Source organism: Mobula birostris, chromosome 4 (assembly GCF_030028105.1).
Source record: "Mobula birostris isolate sMobBir1 chromosome 4, sMobBir1.hap1, whole genome shotgun sequence".
Classification (NCBI taxonomy): Eukaryota; Metazoa; Chordata; class Chondrichthyes; order Myliobatiformes; family Myliobatidae; genus Mobula; species Mobula birostris.
The window spans coordinates 110,194,593-110,212,501 of record NC_092373.1 but is presented as its reverse complement, the minus strand read 5'-3'; the positions used below and the strand labels follow the sequence as shown (position 1 = coordinate 110,212,501).

The 17,909-nt window shown below is 42.2% G+C and overlaps 1 protein-coding gene across 1 annotated transcript in view; it reads right to left on the bottom strand.

Annotated features, from left to right (window-relative positions):
* msmo1 (methylsterol monooxygenase 1) overlaps nt 1-3,911 on the bottom strand; it is a 34,661-nt gene extending 30,750 nt beyond the window's left edge. The window contains exon 1 of the mRNA XM_072254683.1: nt 3,547-3,911. Coding sequence (XP_072110784.1) covers nt 3,547-3,798 — 252 coding nt within the window. The 5' untranslated portion in view covers nt 3,799-3,911. The remainder of the gene's footprint in view (nt 1-3,546) is intronic.
* Between the last annotated feature and the right edge of the window lie 13,998 nt (nt 3,912-17,909).

The following is a 17,909-nucleotide window of genomic DNA, read 5'->3' as shown; positions in this document are numbered from 1 at the left end:
AAGTGTGTTGTACTAATCTTCAAGACCTGGGCCTCGGAACCTCCCCTTGCTACTGGATCCTTGATTCTCTCACTGGCAGAACCCAGTTAGTACAGATTGGTAAGAACACTTGCTGCACATCAGCACCAGCACCGGTGCAGCACCATGTTGTGTGCTTAGCCCACTGTTTTACTCACTTTATACCTACCGTTTGATTGTATGGTTAAGTACAGATCCAGTGCCGTATTTAAGTTTGCTAATGACACCAATGTTTGTTGGCCGAGTCAAAGTTGGTGACGAATTGGCATATAGAAGGGAGACTGAAAATCCAATTGAATGGTGCTGCCACAACAACCACCTCCCCCTCAACGCCAGCAAAACCAAAGAGCTGATTATCGATTGCAGGAGGAGGAAGCTGAATGTCCATGAGCCAGTCCTCAGTATGGTAACAGAGGTAGAGGGGGCCAGCAGCTTTAAATTCCTTGGCGTTAAGATATCAGAGGATCTGATCTGGGACGAGCGTACAACTGTCATCACAAAGAAGGCATGACAGTGCCTCTACTTTCTTAGAAGTTTGCATAAATTTGGTATGTTCCAAAAAACTTTGCAAACTTCTGTAGATGCACTGTGGAAAGTATCCTAACAGGTTGTATCACTGCAAAGTATAGAAACACCAGTGCCCTGAAATGGAAAAGACCAGTGGTGAATACATCCTAGGCAATCACATGAAAAGCCCTCACTACCATCGAGTACTTTTAGATGGAGTGCTGCCTCATGGAAGCAGCATGTATCATCAAAACCCCCACATCCAGGCCATGCTCACTTCTCACTACTAGCATCAGGCCAGGGACACACAGAATCGGTTCCGGGTGTGGTGACTGAAGCTATCCACAACACCAGGTTCAGGAACAGTGGTTATCCTACAACAATCAGGTTCCTGAACTGGAGTGGATAACTTCATTCACTGATCACTACTCTGAACTGATTCTACCACCTACAGACTCACTTTCAAGGACTCTTTACAACTCTTGCTCTGTATCATTTTTATTTCCACAGTTTGTCCTCTTTTGCACATTGATTGTCAGTCTTTACCTGCTTATGTATAGCTTTGCACAAAATTCTATTGTATTTTCCTGCAAATGCCTGCAAGAAAATAACTTTACTTTGAAGAGAGGCTGGTTTTCAATATAGCCTTGTTAGGCCAGCTTACTGTTTCTATGCTGCAAGATTCTATGGTCCAGAAATTGTAACACATTTGGAAATGGGTGAGACACAGAGGGGATGGTGAAACTTCCCACTTCTGCAAAATTTTGTATAAAATGAGACCAAATGCATGATACGATAGTTAATAGGCCTTGCACGGGGTATAATTTATGATCAGCTGCTGAAGGAAGTGAAGCTGGGGGCCTATGGGAAAGGTAGCTGTGACCAGACTTTGTTGTAGGAGTGGAGGGAGGGAAAGAAGTGATGTGCTGAAGGGAGGGCCACATCTGAGAGAACACGGAACAGTACAGCACAGCACAGGCTCTTCGGCCCCCTATGTTGTGCTGACCTTTTACCTTATTCCAAGTTCAACTTAACCCTTCCCTCCTACATAATCCTCCATTCCTCTATCATTCATCTGCCCATCTAAGAGCTTTTTTAAACGGCCCTATCCTATCTGCCTCTACCACCACCCCGGCAGGGTGTTCCATGCACCCACCATTCTCTGTGTAAAAAAAACTTATTACTGACTGCCCACCCCCATACTTTTCTCCAATCACTTTAAAATTATGCCCCCTCATGTTAGCCATTTCCACCCTGGGAAAAAGTCTCTGGCTATGAAGCCAATCTATATCTCTTGTCATCTCCTAGACCTCTTTCAGGTTACCTCTTATCTTCCTTCTATCCGAGAGAAAAGCCCTAGCTCAGACAACCTTTTCTCATAAGACATGCTTTCTAATCCAGGCAGCATCCTGGTAGATCTCCTCTGCACTCCCTCTAAAGATTCCACATCCTTCCAATAATGAGGATTATATGAGCTGGGTATAATATTCCAAGTGTGATCTAACCATGGTTTTATGAAGATGCAACATGACCTCACAGCTGTTTAACTTAATCCCCTACTAATGAAGGCCAACAGGTCATCCGCCTTCATAACAACCCTATCAACTTGTGCAGCAACTTTGAGGGATCTATGGATGTGGACTCCAAATTCCCTCTGTTCCTCCACACTGCTAAAAATCCTGCCATTAACCTTGTATTCTGCCTTCCAAAGTGAATCCCTTCACACTTTACTAGGTTAAACTCCATCTGCCACTTGTCAGCCCAGTTCTACATCCTGTCAATGTCCTGTTGTCACATCCTCAGATAATTCAATCTGGCTTCTGCGGCATGACCTGCCCCTCACAAAGCTATGCTGACTATCCCTATCGTGAATGTAGATCACATTGCCAGATCTGCTGGGTAACTTGAAGTAACTCTCATGAGTCCTGTGAATGCCTTCTCCTTCACAATTGGCTTATCTAATCCAGAAACCATGCAGACAGGGACTGAAGTCACTGATTTTGATTACAGGTGTGCATTGCATTCAGTTGGGCATGGCCAGGCTGTGTCCAATCATTAACACATCAGGTTAAGAGAGATCTCAGGAGGAACATTGAAGACTTTCTGTGAAATCTGTTGCATGTTTATGATGTTAATCAATAATTGCTTTTTATTGAAGATAAATCAAATGTTTGTACCAAGCCATAAATTCTAAGCCTGTTTTAGTTTTAGGGTCGGATATTCTTAACAACTGGAGTAGCAATGTGTGGAACCATACGAGATAGGAGATGGCTAAATTGGATACTTCTCATTTGTATTTGCTGGGAAGGGCAGGAAAGCTATAGAGTTCAAAGGGGAGGATAGCATTACCTTGGAGCAGGTCAAAATCCAGACACTCAACAGCTGGATAAACACCTTCACGTCAAATTTACAATAGTTCAAAGGGGTCCTTTCCGTCAACACCCCCCCCACCCCCCATGAAGGGCAATAAAACGATGGCCTTGCCAAAGACACCCTGAAGAGAATTAAGCAGTTGAAACGAGCACTGTGCAGGAGCTTGCGGTCTGAACCCGAACCCCGGCACCCAAGTGGCTTGGGCTGCCAAAGGCGACTTGGCCTCTGCAACACCCGGCGGCCTTTTGACAGAGATGGGTTGACAGACGGCGATCAGCCACCAACTCGTTGACGTCCAACCCCTTAAACAGAAACAGAAAATGCAGAAAAGGCTCGAGCATGTCAGGCGGGATCTGTCGAAGAGAAGAGTCAATATTTCAATTTGAAATCTTTCGACAGGTTTCCAGCAGGGATTTGATTTTGATGTTCAGTGTAGGAATAAAGAATAAATACAAGCCGGGTTATATCTACACACTCAACTGGGCTCAAAGCAACCACATAAATTAGTTTACTCCGAAAAAAACTTTACAAAGACTTCGTCCCGAGGTTAGGTGAAGGCAAAAAGCTTTAAACTGAACATAACTGCCCATTTTCCCGGCGGGCCGACAACAAGCCACCCACGATCCCAACCCCACCAGTCCATTTTACCTTCTGGATTTTGTACTTCTGCATATAGGGTATGAATTGAAAGATGAAGCCAGGTAAACAAAAGGTGAAATACGTGAGTTCGTGAACAAGGAGGGAACCCCAAGTGGCGATCTGAAACTTGGTGTAGTTGTTCAGCATGTAGTTCCAGGCGCTGTGGAGGGGTCCCTGCAGCGGGTTTTCGGGAAGCAGTGAGTCCACATATTCCACGAGCAGACGCGCCGAGGTCACGATGTCTCCGCCACTGGCATTCATGCCGCCAGCTGCTGCTGCTTCACCAGCTCCCGGGACCGTAAACAGTCCAAGATGCTGCGAGTGGCCGGTCGACCGCCGCCGCTCGCGTTCCAACCCATCGGCGCATCAGCTGTTACTTCAGGATCGCCCTCTCATTGGCCACCGGCGGAAGGGCGTTCTGACGTCTGTGGGAAATGCCGCACGCGATTGGCTGGGATGGTGGACTGATGTAAGGAGACTGCGCGCCAGAACCAATAGCCGAAAGGGCACCCGAGACCCCGCCTAGGCAAGGAGTTGGGGCGCGGGTGTTGTGAAGCCGGCGCTGGGTAACCCGCATGAATCTGGGAAAACGGGGGACGGTGGAAACACGCAGCAGGTTCGCCTTGAACAGATAATCCTGGCTTAGTCGAGGTGTAGAAGTTTGCCAGATTAGGATCCTATGGTTTTTTTCATATACAGTACAGTACTGCCCATAGTGATCTTTGATGACTTGCCTCCCTTGAGGATTTATGGATTGCTAACAACCTAACAATCCATTCAGTTTTTAATGAATAAAATCATAAATGATCGGTATCTAAACCCAGGCGTCAAATTCCTATGTCTTTCCAGGTATATAACTAACTCGGATTCTAAAGATGATTAATTGAGCTATAAAAACATGCCACTCGCGGAAAGAAAAACAGAATTAATGCACGGGGCAATAATCCTTAATCATGAGAAAGAATGAAGGAGAAAATGAAAAAAACATGCAGGATATACGTTGCTTTTCCATTTTTTATTTGAATTACCAGTAATTATCAGCGAGGGAAATCCAAGTTAATGTTGCAAGAGGCGGACCTGACATCAGAATTGACCAGTTCCAACACAAAATAGAAAGAAGAGAAAGTCTGCAGATGCTGGAAATCCAAGCAACGCACACAAAATGCTGGAGGAACTCAGCAGGCCAGGCAGCATTCATGGAGAAGAGTACCGTCGACATTTCGGGCCAAGACCCTTCAGCAAGACTGAAGGAAAAAAGATGAGGAGTCAGAGTTACAAGTTGGGGGGAGGGGATGAAGAAACACAAAGTGACAGGTGAAACCGGGAGGAGGAGAGATGAAGTAAAGAGCTGGGAAGTTGATTGGTGAAAGGGACACAGGGCTGGAAAAGGGGGAATCTGATAGGAGAGTACAGAGGCCATGGAAGAAAGAAAGGGGTAGTATCACCAGAAAGAGGTGATGGCAGGTAAGATATAAGGTGAGAGAGGGAAAAGGGAATGGTGGTGGGGTGGGGGTGGAGGGATTACCAGAAGTTTTAGAAATCGATGTTCATTCCATCAGATTGGAGGCTACCCAGATGGAATATAAGGTGTTGCTCCTCCAACCTGAGTGTGGCCTCATCCCCAAAGTAGAGGAGGCCGTGGACTGACATATCAAAATTGGAATGGGAACTGGTATTAAAATGGGTGGTCACTGGGAGATCCTGCTTTTTCTGGCTAACAGAGTGTAGCTGCACGACAAAGCAGTCTCTCAATCTACATCTGGTCTCACCGATATATTCAGGAGGCCATACAGGGAGCACCAGATATAGTAGATGACCCCAGCAGACACACAAGTGAAGTGTCACCTCACCTGGAAGGACTGTTCGGGGCCCTGAATGGTAGTGAGGGAGGAGGTGTAGCACTTGTTCTGCTTGCAAGGATAAGTGCCAGGAGGGAGATCAGTGGGGAGGGACGAATGGACAAGGGTGTTGCGTAGGGAGCAATCCCCGCAGAAGGCAGAAAGCTGGGGGGAGGGAAAGATGTGTTTGGTGGTGGGATCCAGTTGGACGTGGTGGAGCTTTCAGAGAATGATGTGCTGGATGCGAAGGTTGGTGGGTGGTAGGTGAGGACAAGAGGAACCCTAACCCTGGCAGGGTGGTGAGAGGACGGGGTGAGGGCAGACATGTGTGAAACGGAAGAGACGCAGTTGAGTGCAGCATTAACGGTGGGGGACGAGAAGATTCTTTCTTTAAGGAACACAAAACAGCTAGGTTAACTGAAACTGGTGAATTCGATATTAAGACTACAGCATACCAAGATGAAACAGACTCATCACAATCTTTCCCTCAGGATTATGTGTTTTGGTCAGTCTCCCTTTAATTGTCTAACTTTAGCAAATGCAAGCCCAGTTTATCCAACCTTTCCTATAAGGTAACCTGCCAATTCCAGATGTTAGTGTAGCAAATCCTCTCGGAATTGCTTCCACAACATAATATTCTTATTTAAAGAACAATATTATATGCCCAGTACTCCAAATGTGATCACACTAGTCCTCTGTTTAAGTGAAACTTATCCTCACTACCTCTTTCCCTCAACACAACAGTAAGTTTCGCTAATGACTTGCAAGCCCCACTTTTATTTTTTGCAAAACAATCTCTCTGACACCCAGATCTTTTGTATTTCAGAGTCCTGCAAATTCTTAGTATTTAAACAATTTGCTCCTTATCTTTTTCCTGCCAAAATGGACAATGTCATATTTTCCCCATATTGCTCTCCATTGCCAGAACTTTGCCCATTCACTTACCCCATGTCCCTTTCCCATTATTTCACATTTTCTTTCAGATTTACAGGTGATGTTATGTAAACACAGACTGTCTTTATCCCCATTACAACATTCCACATTTACTATCAGGCCAGATCTCACATTCAATGTTTCTTTTAATATCTACAGGAATCCTGACTTATTTCTTAGGCATTCTCTCACCCTCTAATTTTCCCTCAATTTTTGAGAATTTTTTTTCATATTCTTTGTCATCTTCTGCCTTGCCAGTTCTTTGCCCAATTGTATGCTTTAAACACAGAAGAGTACAGCACAGGAACGGACCCTTCAGCCCACAATGTTGTGCCGAACCAAGCTAAAAGTAAATTTTAAAAAACCTAAAAATCTAATTCCTCTTATCTACACTCTGGTCCATATCCCTCCATCTTCCTCATATTCTTGTGCTTTTACTTTTAAGTCTTTCATTAACTTCTTTTTGTAGTTAATTGCAACAATGTATCTTTCCCCCAGGAACTTTTCTTCTTCATTTGAATGCACCAATCCCTTTTATTCAGAAAGATGTGGTTAAATGTCTGTCACTACATAATAACTTTAGCCTAATTTGCCAGTACACTCTACCTACCTCTTCTTTCAAGTTCTCATAGTTGCCCTTAGGGAAGGGGAACATCGACTTTGTGTTGGGCACGTGGCCAAGTGGTTAAGGTGTTCGTCTAGTGATCTCAAGGTTGCTGGTTTGAGATCAGCTGTGGCAGCGTGTTGAGCAAGGCACTTAATCACACATTGCTCTGATGTCTGTGCAAGGAGTGTTGTCCCACACAGACTTCCAATCTGTGCCTTGTAAGGCATGAAAATGCCCGACGCAGGCCTCTCATGGTCTGAGTCGACATTCCTTTCCCTCCCTTGAAGTTCCCTGCCCTTAACATATTCCTTTTTAAAATAGGTCTTCTGATTTGCACAAGGGAATGACTGGAACTAAAGAAAAGCAGCTAAAAGGAACAAAAAAGCCTCAGCTTTTGCAATTTATGTTGGGTGTGAGGTTCAGGTGATGAGGGATACTAGAAGCTATTTAACTGGGGGGGTAGTAAACAAGAATGCAGTTGTCATAGAAAAGAGGGGGATTGATACTTCTCTGTGGCAAACAACAACGTACAGAAGATTGTGTTGCTTACCTTGCGCCAGGTTTCATAACGCCTGCTTTAGGGTGGAGAAGAACTTTCAGTGGGTTTGGAAGGACCAGTCAACCATAAAACATGTAGGTCTCAGTAAGAAAGGGAGGGAAAAAGAAGGAGGTTCTGCATAGACAGTATGAAGAGGTAAAATCCAAACTTAAATAAACCAAACTTCAAGCAGTAACATTTCTAGATTCTTACCTGAACTATGTACGAACCTACACAGTACATTATAGCAGAGAAATGAACACCTAGCTCAAAGACAATCATAGTAGCAGTGTGAATAAAAGATATCTGCAGGTACTGGAAATCTGAAATAGAGAGTGCTGGAAACCCTCTGTTCAGGCCAGACCAATAAACATGGAAGGAGAAGGCAGTAATGTTTTAGGGCAAAGACCTTTCATCAAAGAGTAGAAATGGTTTTGATTTTGGGGCACAGGCTCCAGTAATGAGCAAAGTGGGAGTGGTAACATTGAATGGACTATAACTAAATGACTGGGGACATAGAGAGGATTTAAATCCAAATAATGAGGGCAAACAATCAAAAATGCAAAGGTGCAGTAGATGAGAGTGAGGAGACAAGACTAGAGAGAAAGATACTAGCATCAGAAATGTTAAACAGGCAGTGATAAAGTAACAAGAGCATCTCAAGAGAGAAGCTCATGGTTACATCAATAATAAAAGGACAAAACTAGAGGCTCTGTACTTGACTATATTGAGTATGGAAAAAGAACAGTTCAACTAAGGGCACAAATAAGCTGGTGAAATTTGATGGATGCCATAGATTTGGATCTGAATATTGAAAGGAATATTTTGTGCAGTGGCTATATTAATTACTGACACCTTGTGTTAGAACTACAGACTCTGATGCAAGGTCATCCATATAATATTCCTCTTTCCATTGACACCACCTCAACTGATGACTTTTTTGCCTGCATTTAGACTTCCAACAACTGCTATAATCCATATCTCACAATTCCGGCCCGTTTTTATTTTTTTTCTCTAAAAGCCTTCATTCATCTATTAACCTGGCAAGGCCACTCACTTGGACAGTCTTGGTCTCCATGCTATCACATACATTTCTCTTGCTCATGCTACCCTTCTCCCCTTTGACAACTTGAAAGCATACTGGTTTTCACTTTTCTAGTTCTGCTGAAGGTTTATTCAATCCAATCATTAATTCTAGTTTTCTTTCTTTACAAATGCTGCACAACCTGCTGAGTATCTTCAGTACTTTCTGTTTTTATATTTTGGATTTTCAGTGTCTGCACTTCGATTAATTGAACTACCATCCTTTGCTTTTGTGGAAAAATTTCTATATTCCTACTACTTTATGCAAACTGCCTTGCATTTGTAAAGACTCCTGATTAAACTAACAAGAGCGTTCTTGTCACATGTACAAGGGTTGATTGATAAGTTTGTGGCCTAAGGTAGAAGTAGTCAATTTTAGAAAACCTAGCACATTTATTTTTCAACATAGTCCCCTCCCACATTTACACACTTAGTCCAGCAGTCGTGGAGCATATGGATCCCTTCTCTGTAGAAGTCGGCGCCTTGGACCTCCAGAAAGTGGGCCACAGGGGTGAATGATAAGTTCGTGGCCTAAGGTAGAAAGAGATGAGTTATACAACTCTCATTACATGCATGTGCATTTCATCTCTTTGACTGATTATGCAGAAAGTTTGAAGTTAGTAACTCATCTCCTTCCACATTATGCCACGAACGTATCAATCACACCTGCTGTGGACCACTTTCTGGAGGTCCAAGTCACCGACTTCTGCAAAGAAGGGATCCGTATGCTCCACGACCGCTGGACTAAGTGCATAAATGTAGGAGGGGACTATGTTGAAAAATAAATGTGCTAGGTTTTCTAAAATTGACTCCTTCTACCTTAGGCCACGAACTTATCAATCACTCCCTGTATATCAAAACACAGTGAATTGTGTCGTTGTGTTGCATCAAATCACCAAGGATTGTGCTTGACAGCCAGCAGGTGTTATCATGCTTCCTGCACCAACACAGCATGCCCACAGCTCACTAATCCTAACCATACATCTTTGGAATGTGTGAGGAAACCAGAGCACCCAGAGGAAGCCTACGCAGTCACGGGGAGAACGTGTAGACGGTGGCAGGAATTGAACCCTGATCAGTTAACGCTAGCACTGTAAAGTGTTAAGCTAACCATTATGCTACTGTGCCTTGAATGATTTCAAAATTATGTCCCATGTCTGGACATTCTGGCAATAGATAAAGATTTCTTCCATCAGCCCTGTTAAAACCTTTTAAATCTTTAAAAAATATTCTCAGTCAGATTATCTCACAGCCTGTCATATTCCAGGGCATGCAAGATTTGTTTACATAATCTTCTTTATGACCTTGCCTTGAACTCTTAACATTCTGATGAGTATACATAGTTAGAAAAATTGATTTTGGCATGATATGGTATTCAAAATATAGGTAAATTCTACACAATTATGAACTCTGGTTGAAATATTCATGAAGTTAAGTAATTGACATCTGATTACATGCCACTGCCAAATATTACATGTATCTTGAAAAATATCTTTCTGCCAGCAGCCTCATTCAAACAGCTGTTGTGAAAAGGAGAAAGCAAAAATGAATAACCGAATTCCAAACGAAACAGTAACTCATTGCAAATGAATCAATATTTGGTGATAAAACTCGTGCTTCCCTCAAAAGCAACAAATTGTTCAAAGCTTAGTACCATGTTACCTGACCTGTAAGTAGGAGCAGTGTTATATTCAGAAAGTTTCAGGTGGAAACAATCAAGCCAAGGTTGCAGAAAGGGTTTTACTTCTAGGTCTGGTAAGCACCAGCATTTCTAAACCATTCCAAATTCAGATTTGGTATGTGAGCATTTTTCATAGAATGGACCATATGCTATGTGTTTTTATACCAACCCTTTCCCGAGTTCAAATTTGTCTTAGATCCTATAAATAAGCATTATTTAAAAAGGAATGATACGTTAGTCTCTACCCAGCTTCAGTTCAAGAATCTTCTTCAGTTGCTCTACCTTCAAAGAACCTTCATCTGTCTTCTTGTTTCTCGTTCGTTCAAATAGAAGAGAAACAAATGCTACTCCCAGGTAATAAAGCCTCCCAACTTTCCTTCCCTCATGTCTTCATTGCCTGTCCCTTAATTCTTCAAGTAGTACTGGTTTCCTCCATTTCCTCGTTCCCCCACTCCCACCCCCGCTCCACTGCTGGGTTCCATATCCACATTCCAAACTGTGGAAGAGTTTCAGATGGAGACCATCAAGCCAAGGTTGCATAAAGAGTTTTACACAAAATATAAAATGGATGTAATGAATAAGGCACCAAAAAAATGAAATATCAGTTTACTTTGATAAATTGGTTTATTAATGTCACATGTACCGAGGTAGAGCAAAAACATGTCTTGCATATCATACATACAGAACAATTCATAATATCAGTGCACTGAGGTAGTACAAGATAAATTATTAACAGAATGCAGGCTAAAGTGTTAGTTACAAAGTAATTGTAGTGCAGGCAGACAATAAGATTCAAAGTCATAAGATAAATTATGAGGTCAAGAGTCCATCTTAATGTACTAGGGAACTGTTCAATAATCTTTTATAAGTAGGATAGTAGCCTTCCTTGATCCTTTCAGTATTTTGTGTTGTCTACCTGATGGGCGAGGAGAGAATGTCTCAGGGGTGGGGGGGGGGTGTCATTATGCTGGTTGATTTGCCAAGGCAGTGAGAACTGCCGAGAGTCCAAGGAGGGGAGGGTTTCAATGATGTGATGTGCTGAATTCTGTCCACTACCTTCTTCAGTTTCTTGCAGCCATGGACAGGAGAGTTGCCATATTAAGCATATGGATAGAATACATCATTAAAAATAGCCGAAAATCAAAGAGGACATGCCGAATTTTATTAGCCTCCTGAGGAAGTAGAGGTATTGGTGAGCTTTCCTGGCTGTGGTGTTACATGGCTGGACAAAAAAAAAGCACCTCTTTCCCCAAAATATAAAAACAATAAATACTTGTCACTTACGTGCTTACTGCGTTATGCCTGAAGTACTACCAAACCCAGCAACTTTCTTCCCCAATTTAGCCACTCAATTATAGTTTCACCCATCATCATTCACCACCACCACCCCCTTCCCTGCACTATAATAGGCCTCAACATTTTTGTTGCATGTTTACAGTTTATACATGTCTCCTCCACTCCTGATAATACTGCAGAACCGATTCTCACTCTTAATGCTTTCTTAGCTCATCTTATTCCCTCTCCCCACATCCCCACTGTTGTCAGACTACTGGTAGCTCTACTACTCTTAATGTCCCAGAAACTTCCCTTAAATCAAAGCCCACAGCCTGCCCTCTTGGCAACAAATTGAACATTGCATTCCATACTGTAACCATGTTGCAGCAATTCATAAACGCAAGAGATTCTGCATATTGTGTAAACAATAAAAGTATGAAAGTACATTCAGGACTGGAGGTCACAAAAGTGAGCCCACAGCCACGAAGCCTGTCATCACTGCAGCCGATCCAGGAACAACAGCCTTAGTTTAGTTGCAGGCCACAGCCTCAGCTCAGTGCAGAGATGGGTAAACCTCATGGAGCACTGAGCTGAACCCACCTGTCCCTCGCCCCCAGCACCAACACCCTGGCTTGTCCAATTTGGCCTGGCACTTAAATCATCCAAACCTTGGGTCATTCCTCACTCTTGGACCTGAACCCTGTCACTGAGACCCTCTCAGGCCCAGGCCCAGGCCCCACTGCCTTGATTTAGCCAGTAGCTGACCTTTCCAACTTGGCCTGGTACTTAAATTGTCCCAACCTTGGGTCATTCCTCACTCTCAGGCCCGTGCCTCACCTTGATTCTGCCGCATTGAATCGCCTCCAAGTCCTCCCAGCAATGGCCAAACATTGGCTTATTCCCCGTTCTTGGGCTCAGGCTTCGCTGCCACGATACAGCCCATACATGCACGCTGCAATCGTCTGGCACCTTTGAAACTTCTGTTCACACTGCAAAAGTGCCAAGTCGTACAGGTGGTTCAGCAGCTCAACTCTGAAAGGGAAGTTACAGGCTACTGATTGCAGTGATCATATCCGAGAAAAGTGCAATTAATACATTAATCTATAGTTTTGATTATTTACCACCAGCAAGTAGTCACTGTGCTTCACTTGAACAGGTTCATTTCTAAGCACCTGAAGCTGTTAAATCTCTGTCAGCTCTGTTGATGTAAGCAGGAGCACCACACCGTACCACACCACCTTCCTGAAGTCAATGAGCAAACATTTGGTGGGATGACATGTTACTAATCTCTCTATCCCCTTCCTGTACTCTGGCCCATTGCAGTGGTATCACCTACAAACTTGTGGATGAAATTAAAGCAGAATCTAGCCACTCAGTCTTTGGTATATAGAGAGCAGAGCAAGGGGATGAGGATGCAGTTTTGTGGGGTACCTACGTTGACAATAATCGTGGTGGAGATTTTGTTGTTAGTCGGGAATTTAAGGGTCCATTTGCAAAAGGAGGTGTTGAGACCCAGCTCTAGACATTAGAAATTAGTTTGCTGGGAATTATAGTATAGGAAGGTTTGATAAACCTTTCTACACAAAGTAAAGTGTTATATACCACTTAATCTTTTTATATAGTGCTTAACCTTTAACTTTTAATAGATTGAATGCTTTCCACCATATTGCTGCATTTATTGGCTAAAAGGATAGGTTTAAAAAGACAAACCAGTTACATTCTCTACATCAAATTTCAATATACTGTATGTTAACCAAAGCACAAAGATGGTACTTAAATTTAAAATAAAGGCTTTCTTCACAAGCAGAAGGGGATTGTGTAAGCTCAAGAGGGATGTACAACCAAAGCCTGGGAAAAGTTAAGCAACAGACTGCGGCTTTGGATCTGAAATTTGGGGGGTAATTAGACCAAGGCGTTGAACTCTATCATGGTGAGGTATTGAGGTAAGAGGGCATGGATGAGGGTTTCAGCAAGCGAAACTGGATTGCAGTTGGGCCAGTCTTATCATTATGATGTCACCAATACAACAACCAACTCAATTCAGCGTCAAACAAGGTGACAAAGTTGGTGCCATTTAAGATCAGCAGGGAAAGGGATGGAATCAATGACAAGGAGACCAAAGTCAATGGTCATTCATTAAAGAACACTGGACAGATGGATGAACAATCTAGAAATAGTGAAGTTGAGGCAAATCTAGAAGCCCCCAGGGGACAAGCAGATGCTGATAATGTATATGGACAATGCTGCCAAGGGCTAGCAAATGAAGAAGGAAAAGGAAGGCAAGAGTCATATGTCATTAGAGATGTCAGAGACAAACCTGTAAGCAGAGGAAGCCACTGCATACAATTTTCTAGTAATGACTGGATAAGGAAGAATATAAATAGCATGTGTGTTACAGTCCATCTTGAAAACGTTGGAAGGGTTTTGTATGGTATCATGTCAAAGACAAAGGACAGTTGAGAAGGACAAGGAGGGGGAGGGATAGATTATTTTGTACTTATGGCATTGGTGGTTTTGATCAGAATCATGGCAAGGTAGAAATCTGATTGGTGATTGCAGAGTTCAAACAAGCATAACTGGCTAAGAGGGGCATGAATCTGATTGGTTAAATTATATTTAAGGAATTCAAAGGGGAAAGCAAGATGGACGATATAGTGTTTTGCATGGACTTAAAATGCCTTAGACCTCCTTCAACAGACACCTACCTGCTATAAACAGTCTTTACCTTCTCATATTTGTAGGACTGCACACTCCAAAACTACCTCTGAAGGATCGCCAATGTGAAAAGGTTAACAGTTTTTCTTCCCACACACATACAGACCGACTTGCTGAGTATTTCCAGCTTTTTCTGTTTTTACATCCCATTCCCTAACCACATCAGTCAGTGCTATAAAAAACAGAAAATTTACTGCTAAGTGTTCTCTGAACTCATTATTTTCCACTGCTCGGCACCTCTTTCCCAAAAATATAAAAACAATTAATACTTGTCACTTACGTGCTTACTGCGTTATGCCTGAAGTACTACCAAACCCAGCAACTTTCTTCCCCACTTTAGCCACTCAATTATAGTTTCACCCATCATCATTCACCATCTCCACCCCCTCCCCTGCACTATAACAGGCCTCAACATTTTTGTTGCATGTTTACAGTTTATACGTGTCTCCTCCATTCCTGATAATACTGCAGAACCGATTCTCATTTTAATGCTTTCTTAGCTCATCTTATTCCCTCTCCCCACATCCCCACTGTTGTCAGACTACTGGTAGCTCTACTACTCTTAATGTCCCAGAAACTTCCCTTAGAAACATAGAAAATAGGTGCAGGAGTAGGCCATTCGGCCCTTCGAGCCTGCACCGCCATTCAGTATGATCATGGCTGATCATCCGTACCTGCCTTCTCTCCATAACCCCTGACCCCTTTAGCCACAAGGGCCATATCTAACTCCCTCTTAAATATAGCCAATGAACTGGCCTCATCTGTTTCCTGTGGCAGAGAATTCCACGGATTTACCACTCTCTATGTGAAGAAGGTTTTCCTAATCTTGGTCCTAAAAGGCTTCCCCTTTATCCTCAAACTGTGACCTTAAATCAAAGCCCACAGCCTGCCCTCTTGGCAACAAATTGAACATTGCATTCCATACTGTAACCATGTTGTAGCAAATCATAAACGCAAGAGATTCTGCAGATGCTGGAAATCCAGAGCAACACACACCAAATGCTGGAGGAACTCAGCAGGTCAAGCAGCATCTATGGAAGTGAACAAACAGCCAATGTTTTGGGCCAAGACCTTTCTTCAGGACTATATTGCAGGGCCATCTCTCAAGTCAACAGTTTAATATCTTGCCAGATAAATCCAGAATATTCTTCTTTAATGTTTTCCATACTGTCTGTCACATTCCTGTTTCCCAAGGTTTAAAATGCAGATGACATTAGACACAAAGAAATGAGTTTGAAAAAGAAAGAGCTTTAAAATGCAAACCCCAAGTTATCAGTTACTTCCTCAAAAATACAATACAAAATTACCTTTAACCGATACTTAAATTCCCCAACACTGCTAATATATTACCTGAGCACTCTTCCATATTCCACGTCTGTTTCTCCTGGTCTCAGTTTTCCACTCCTTTGACTTCCATGCTGGGCAGTTATTAAAAATTCCCTTTTTTCCTCCAGTATAGTTCAGCTTTCACTTTTCCATTTTATTTTCTGAAACAGTTCAAGTTCAGGGTACACAAAGTACCAGTGCATCTGGAACTGACACCGACTCCATTATAAGGCATGCGACTACGTACTCCCATTCCTTGGGCATTTCAGCAAAGCTGATGCATTCATTTATAGTGTAGAGAAGGATCAGCTAAAAACTGATAAGAGTTGCTCAAACTTAAGAAGTGCTTTAATACAGCAACTAACAGGACCATGTTTTAACTAGCTGGTGGGTTGATATATAGAGAAAAAAGTAAAAATCCAGCAAGTTGCTGTGAACTCAAAGACATATTTAACCTGTGAAGTTATACTAATCATGAGAATTATGTAAATAGTGGACAAAACAAACTATACACTGTCAGGAGCAAGTCAGAGACATGGAACCAAAGGGCTATCCCTACCACAAACCAAACATAGGTCTGGTGAGCTGAATGAGCTCTTCCATAGGCCTGTATCATTTTAGGGATCCACTAATTTACAATCACAAATCATCTGAATTCAATTAAAAAAACAAATTCCTGTTTCAGTGTAGTTCAATCTGTTGTGTAATTCAAAGTCTGTCATGGGAAAAACTGTTAAAATTAACTTCATTTTGTATAAAGAATTGAACTACAAGCAGAAAGGTTGCTAATAACAGTTTTCCTTCAAGTAAAGATAAATCATTGAGTTCATCAAAATCTCAGTTTAAGCACTCTTAGGGCATATTCTGGAGTTATGGTATATAGTAAATACTGATATTAACAACAGCCAGCTTTCGGACCTGAAAGTGGATTGTAGATTGAATTTAAAATGCAGCTCAGAATAATAGTCTTCCTCGAGCTGATGGTTGAGGTCAATTGCAAACAAAGAAACACTCCACTGAGACCTCAGATTCCTACATATGCAGGAATGCGCCTGAGAGTCATTGGGGATTAACATTCATTTTGGGTGTCTGGAGTGTGGGAGGTGTTTGAAAGCTATATGCAATTCAAAGGAAGCATTGTACAAAGTTTGTAGATATATTGAAACTATAGAATTATCCTGCTGTTACCTTTGATCCTTAGCATATAAAAATGTCATGTAATATTGGGTCGAGCAGGCATCTTCCAAGAGTGTCTCAATTATGATGCCTGTACACTCCTTTTGCTAGAATTAAGACTTCTATATCCACTAGCTTCAGTGTCTTTCCAGTGACTTGGTTCACAGTTACAACAGCACAACATTCAGTTTGTACAGTTGTAAAATTAATCATTTCGGTTAAGCATGGGGTTAAGTAAAAGGGAAAATGTTTCTTAGCAGATATCCTATTATTAATGCTGTGATAGACTGAATAATCTAAAACCTGCATCTGAACTATCCCATCTTAAGCAATAAAACATTTAATCATTTGTCGAGAAACCAACATTTATGCCCGAAATTTAGGAAAATGACAAGAGGTGAAATCCAGACAAGTGTAAGATTTGCCCTTGGTGAGGTCAAACACAAGGGGACTGTATACAGTAATTGGCTATATATACTTCCTGAAAGTAGAAAAAACAGTGAAGAGGTGATTTAAATAGAAACACATCATATTTGCCTTCATCAGAGAGGGAATTGAGTATAAATGTTCAGTTTATACTGGAGAATACAGATGCTGTAATCTGAACCAAAAGCAACATTGTCTGCCTAATCTGTTGACTTCCACCAGAAAATTTCCCCATTGTTTGAAACAAATTTCTCAAAAAAAATGGGTTGACAAAAGAAAATATCTACGGATCAGTTTTCGAGCAGATATCGTAACATATATGCAAACTTTATATCGTAACTTTATATGCAAAATAGGTTATTATACTCCATCAATTTATATTCAATTGGGAGATGTGCACAGACGTAGTAGCTCATCATCGCGCAAGGCTATTCAGAAGATTTAAAAAGTAAGTAGTTTCTTTCAGCAGGCAATTTGACTGGGACAAGAGTGCAGACGTAGTAACTCGTCATTGTGCAAGGCCACTGAGAAGGGCCTGTGATAAAAGGGACACACTGCTGTCGGAGGGTCGTTAAAGGAGTGCGAGTCAGAGTAGTAGGGCTTTGGCGAAAATGGGCCCAGGTGAAGTAAGGAGGTAAATTACTTTCATCTCTCTTTTTATCTCTAACTTAAGAATAGTGGGTATGACTGCAAGGCCAGTTTTCTGCTCTGGGGGAGTCAGATGTGGGATTTCCAGGAGACTTCCAGCCTCCCTGATAGCCAGGTGTACCAGCT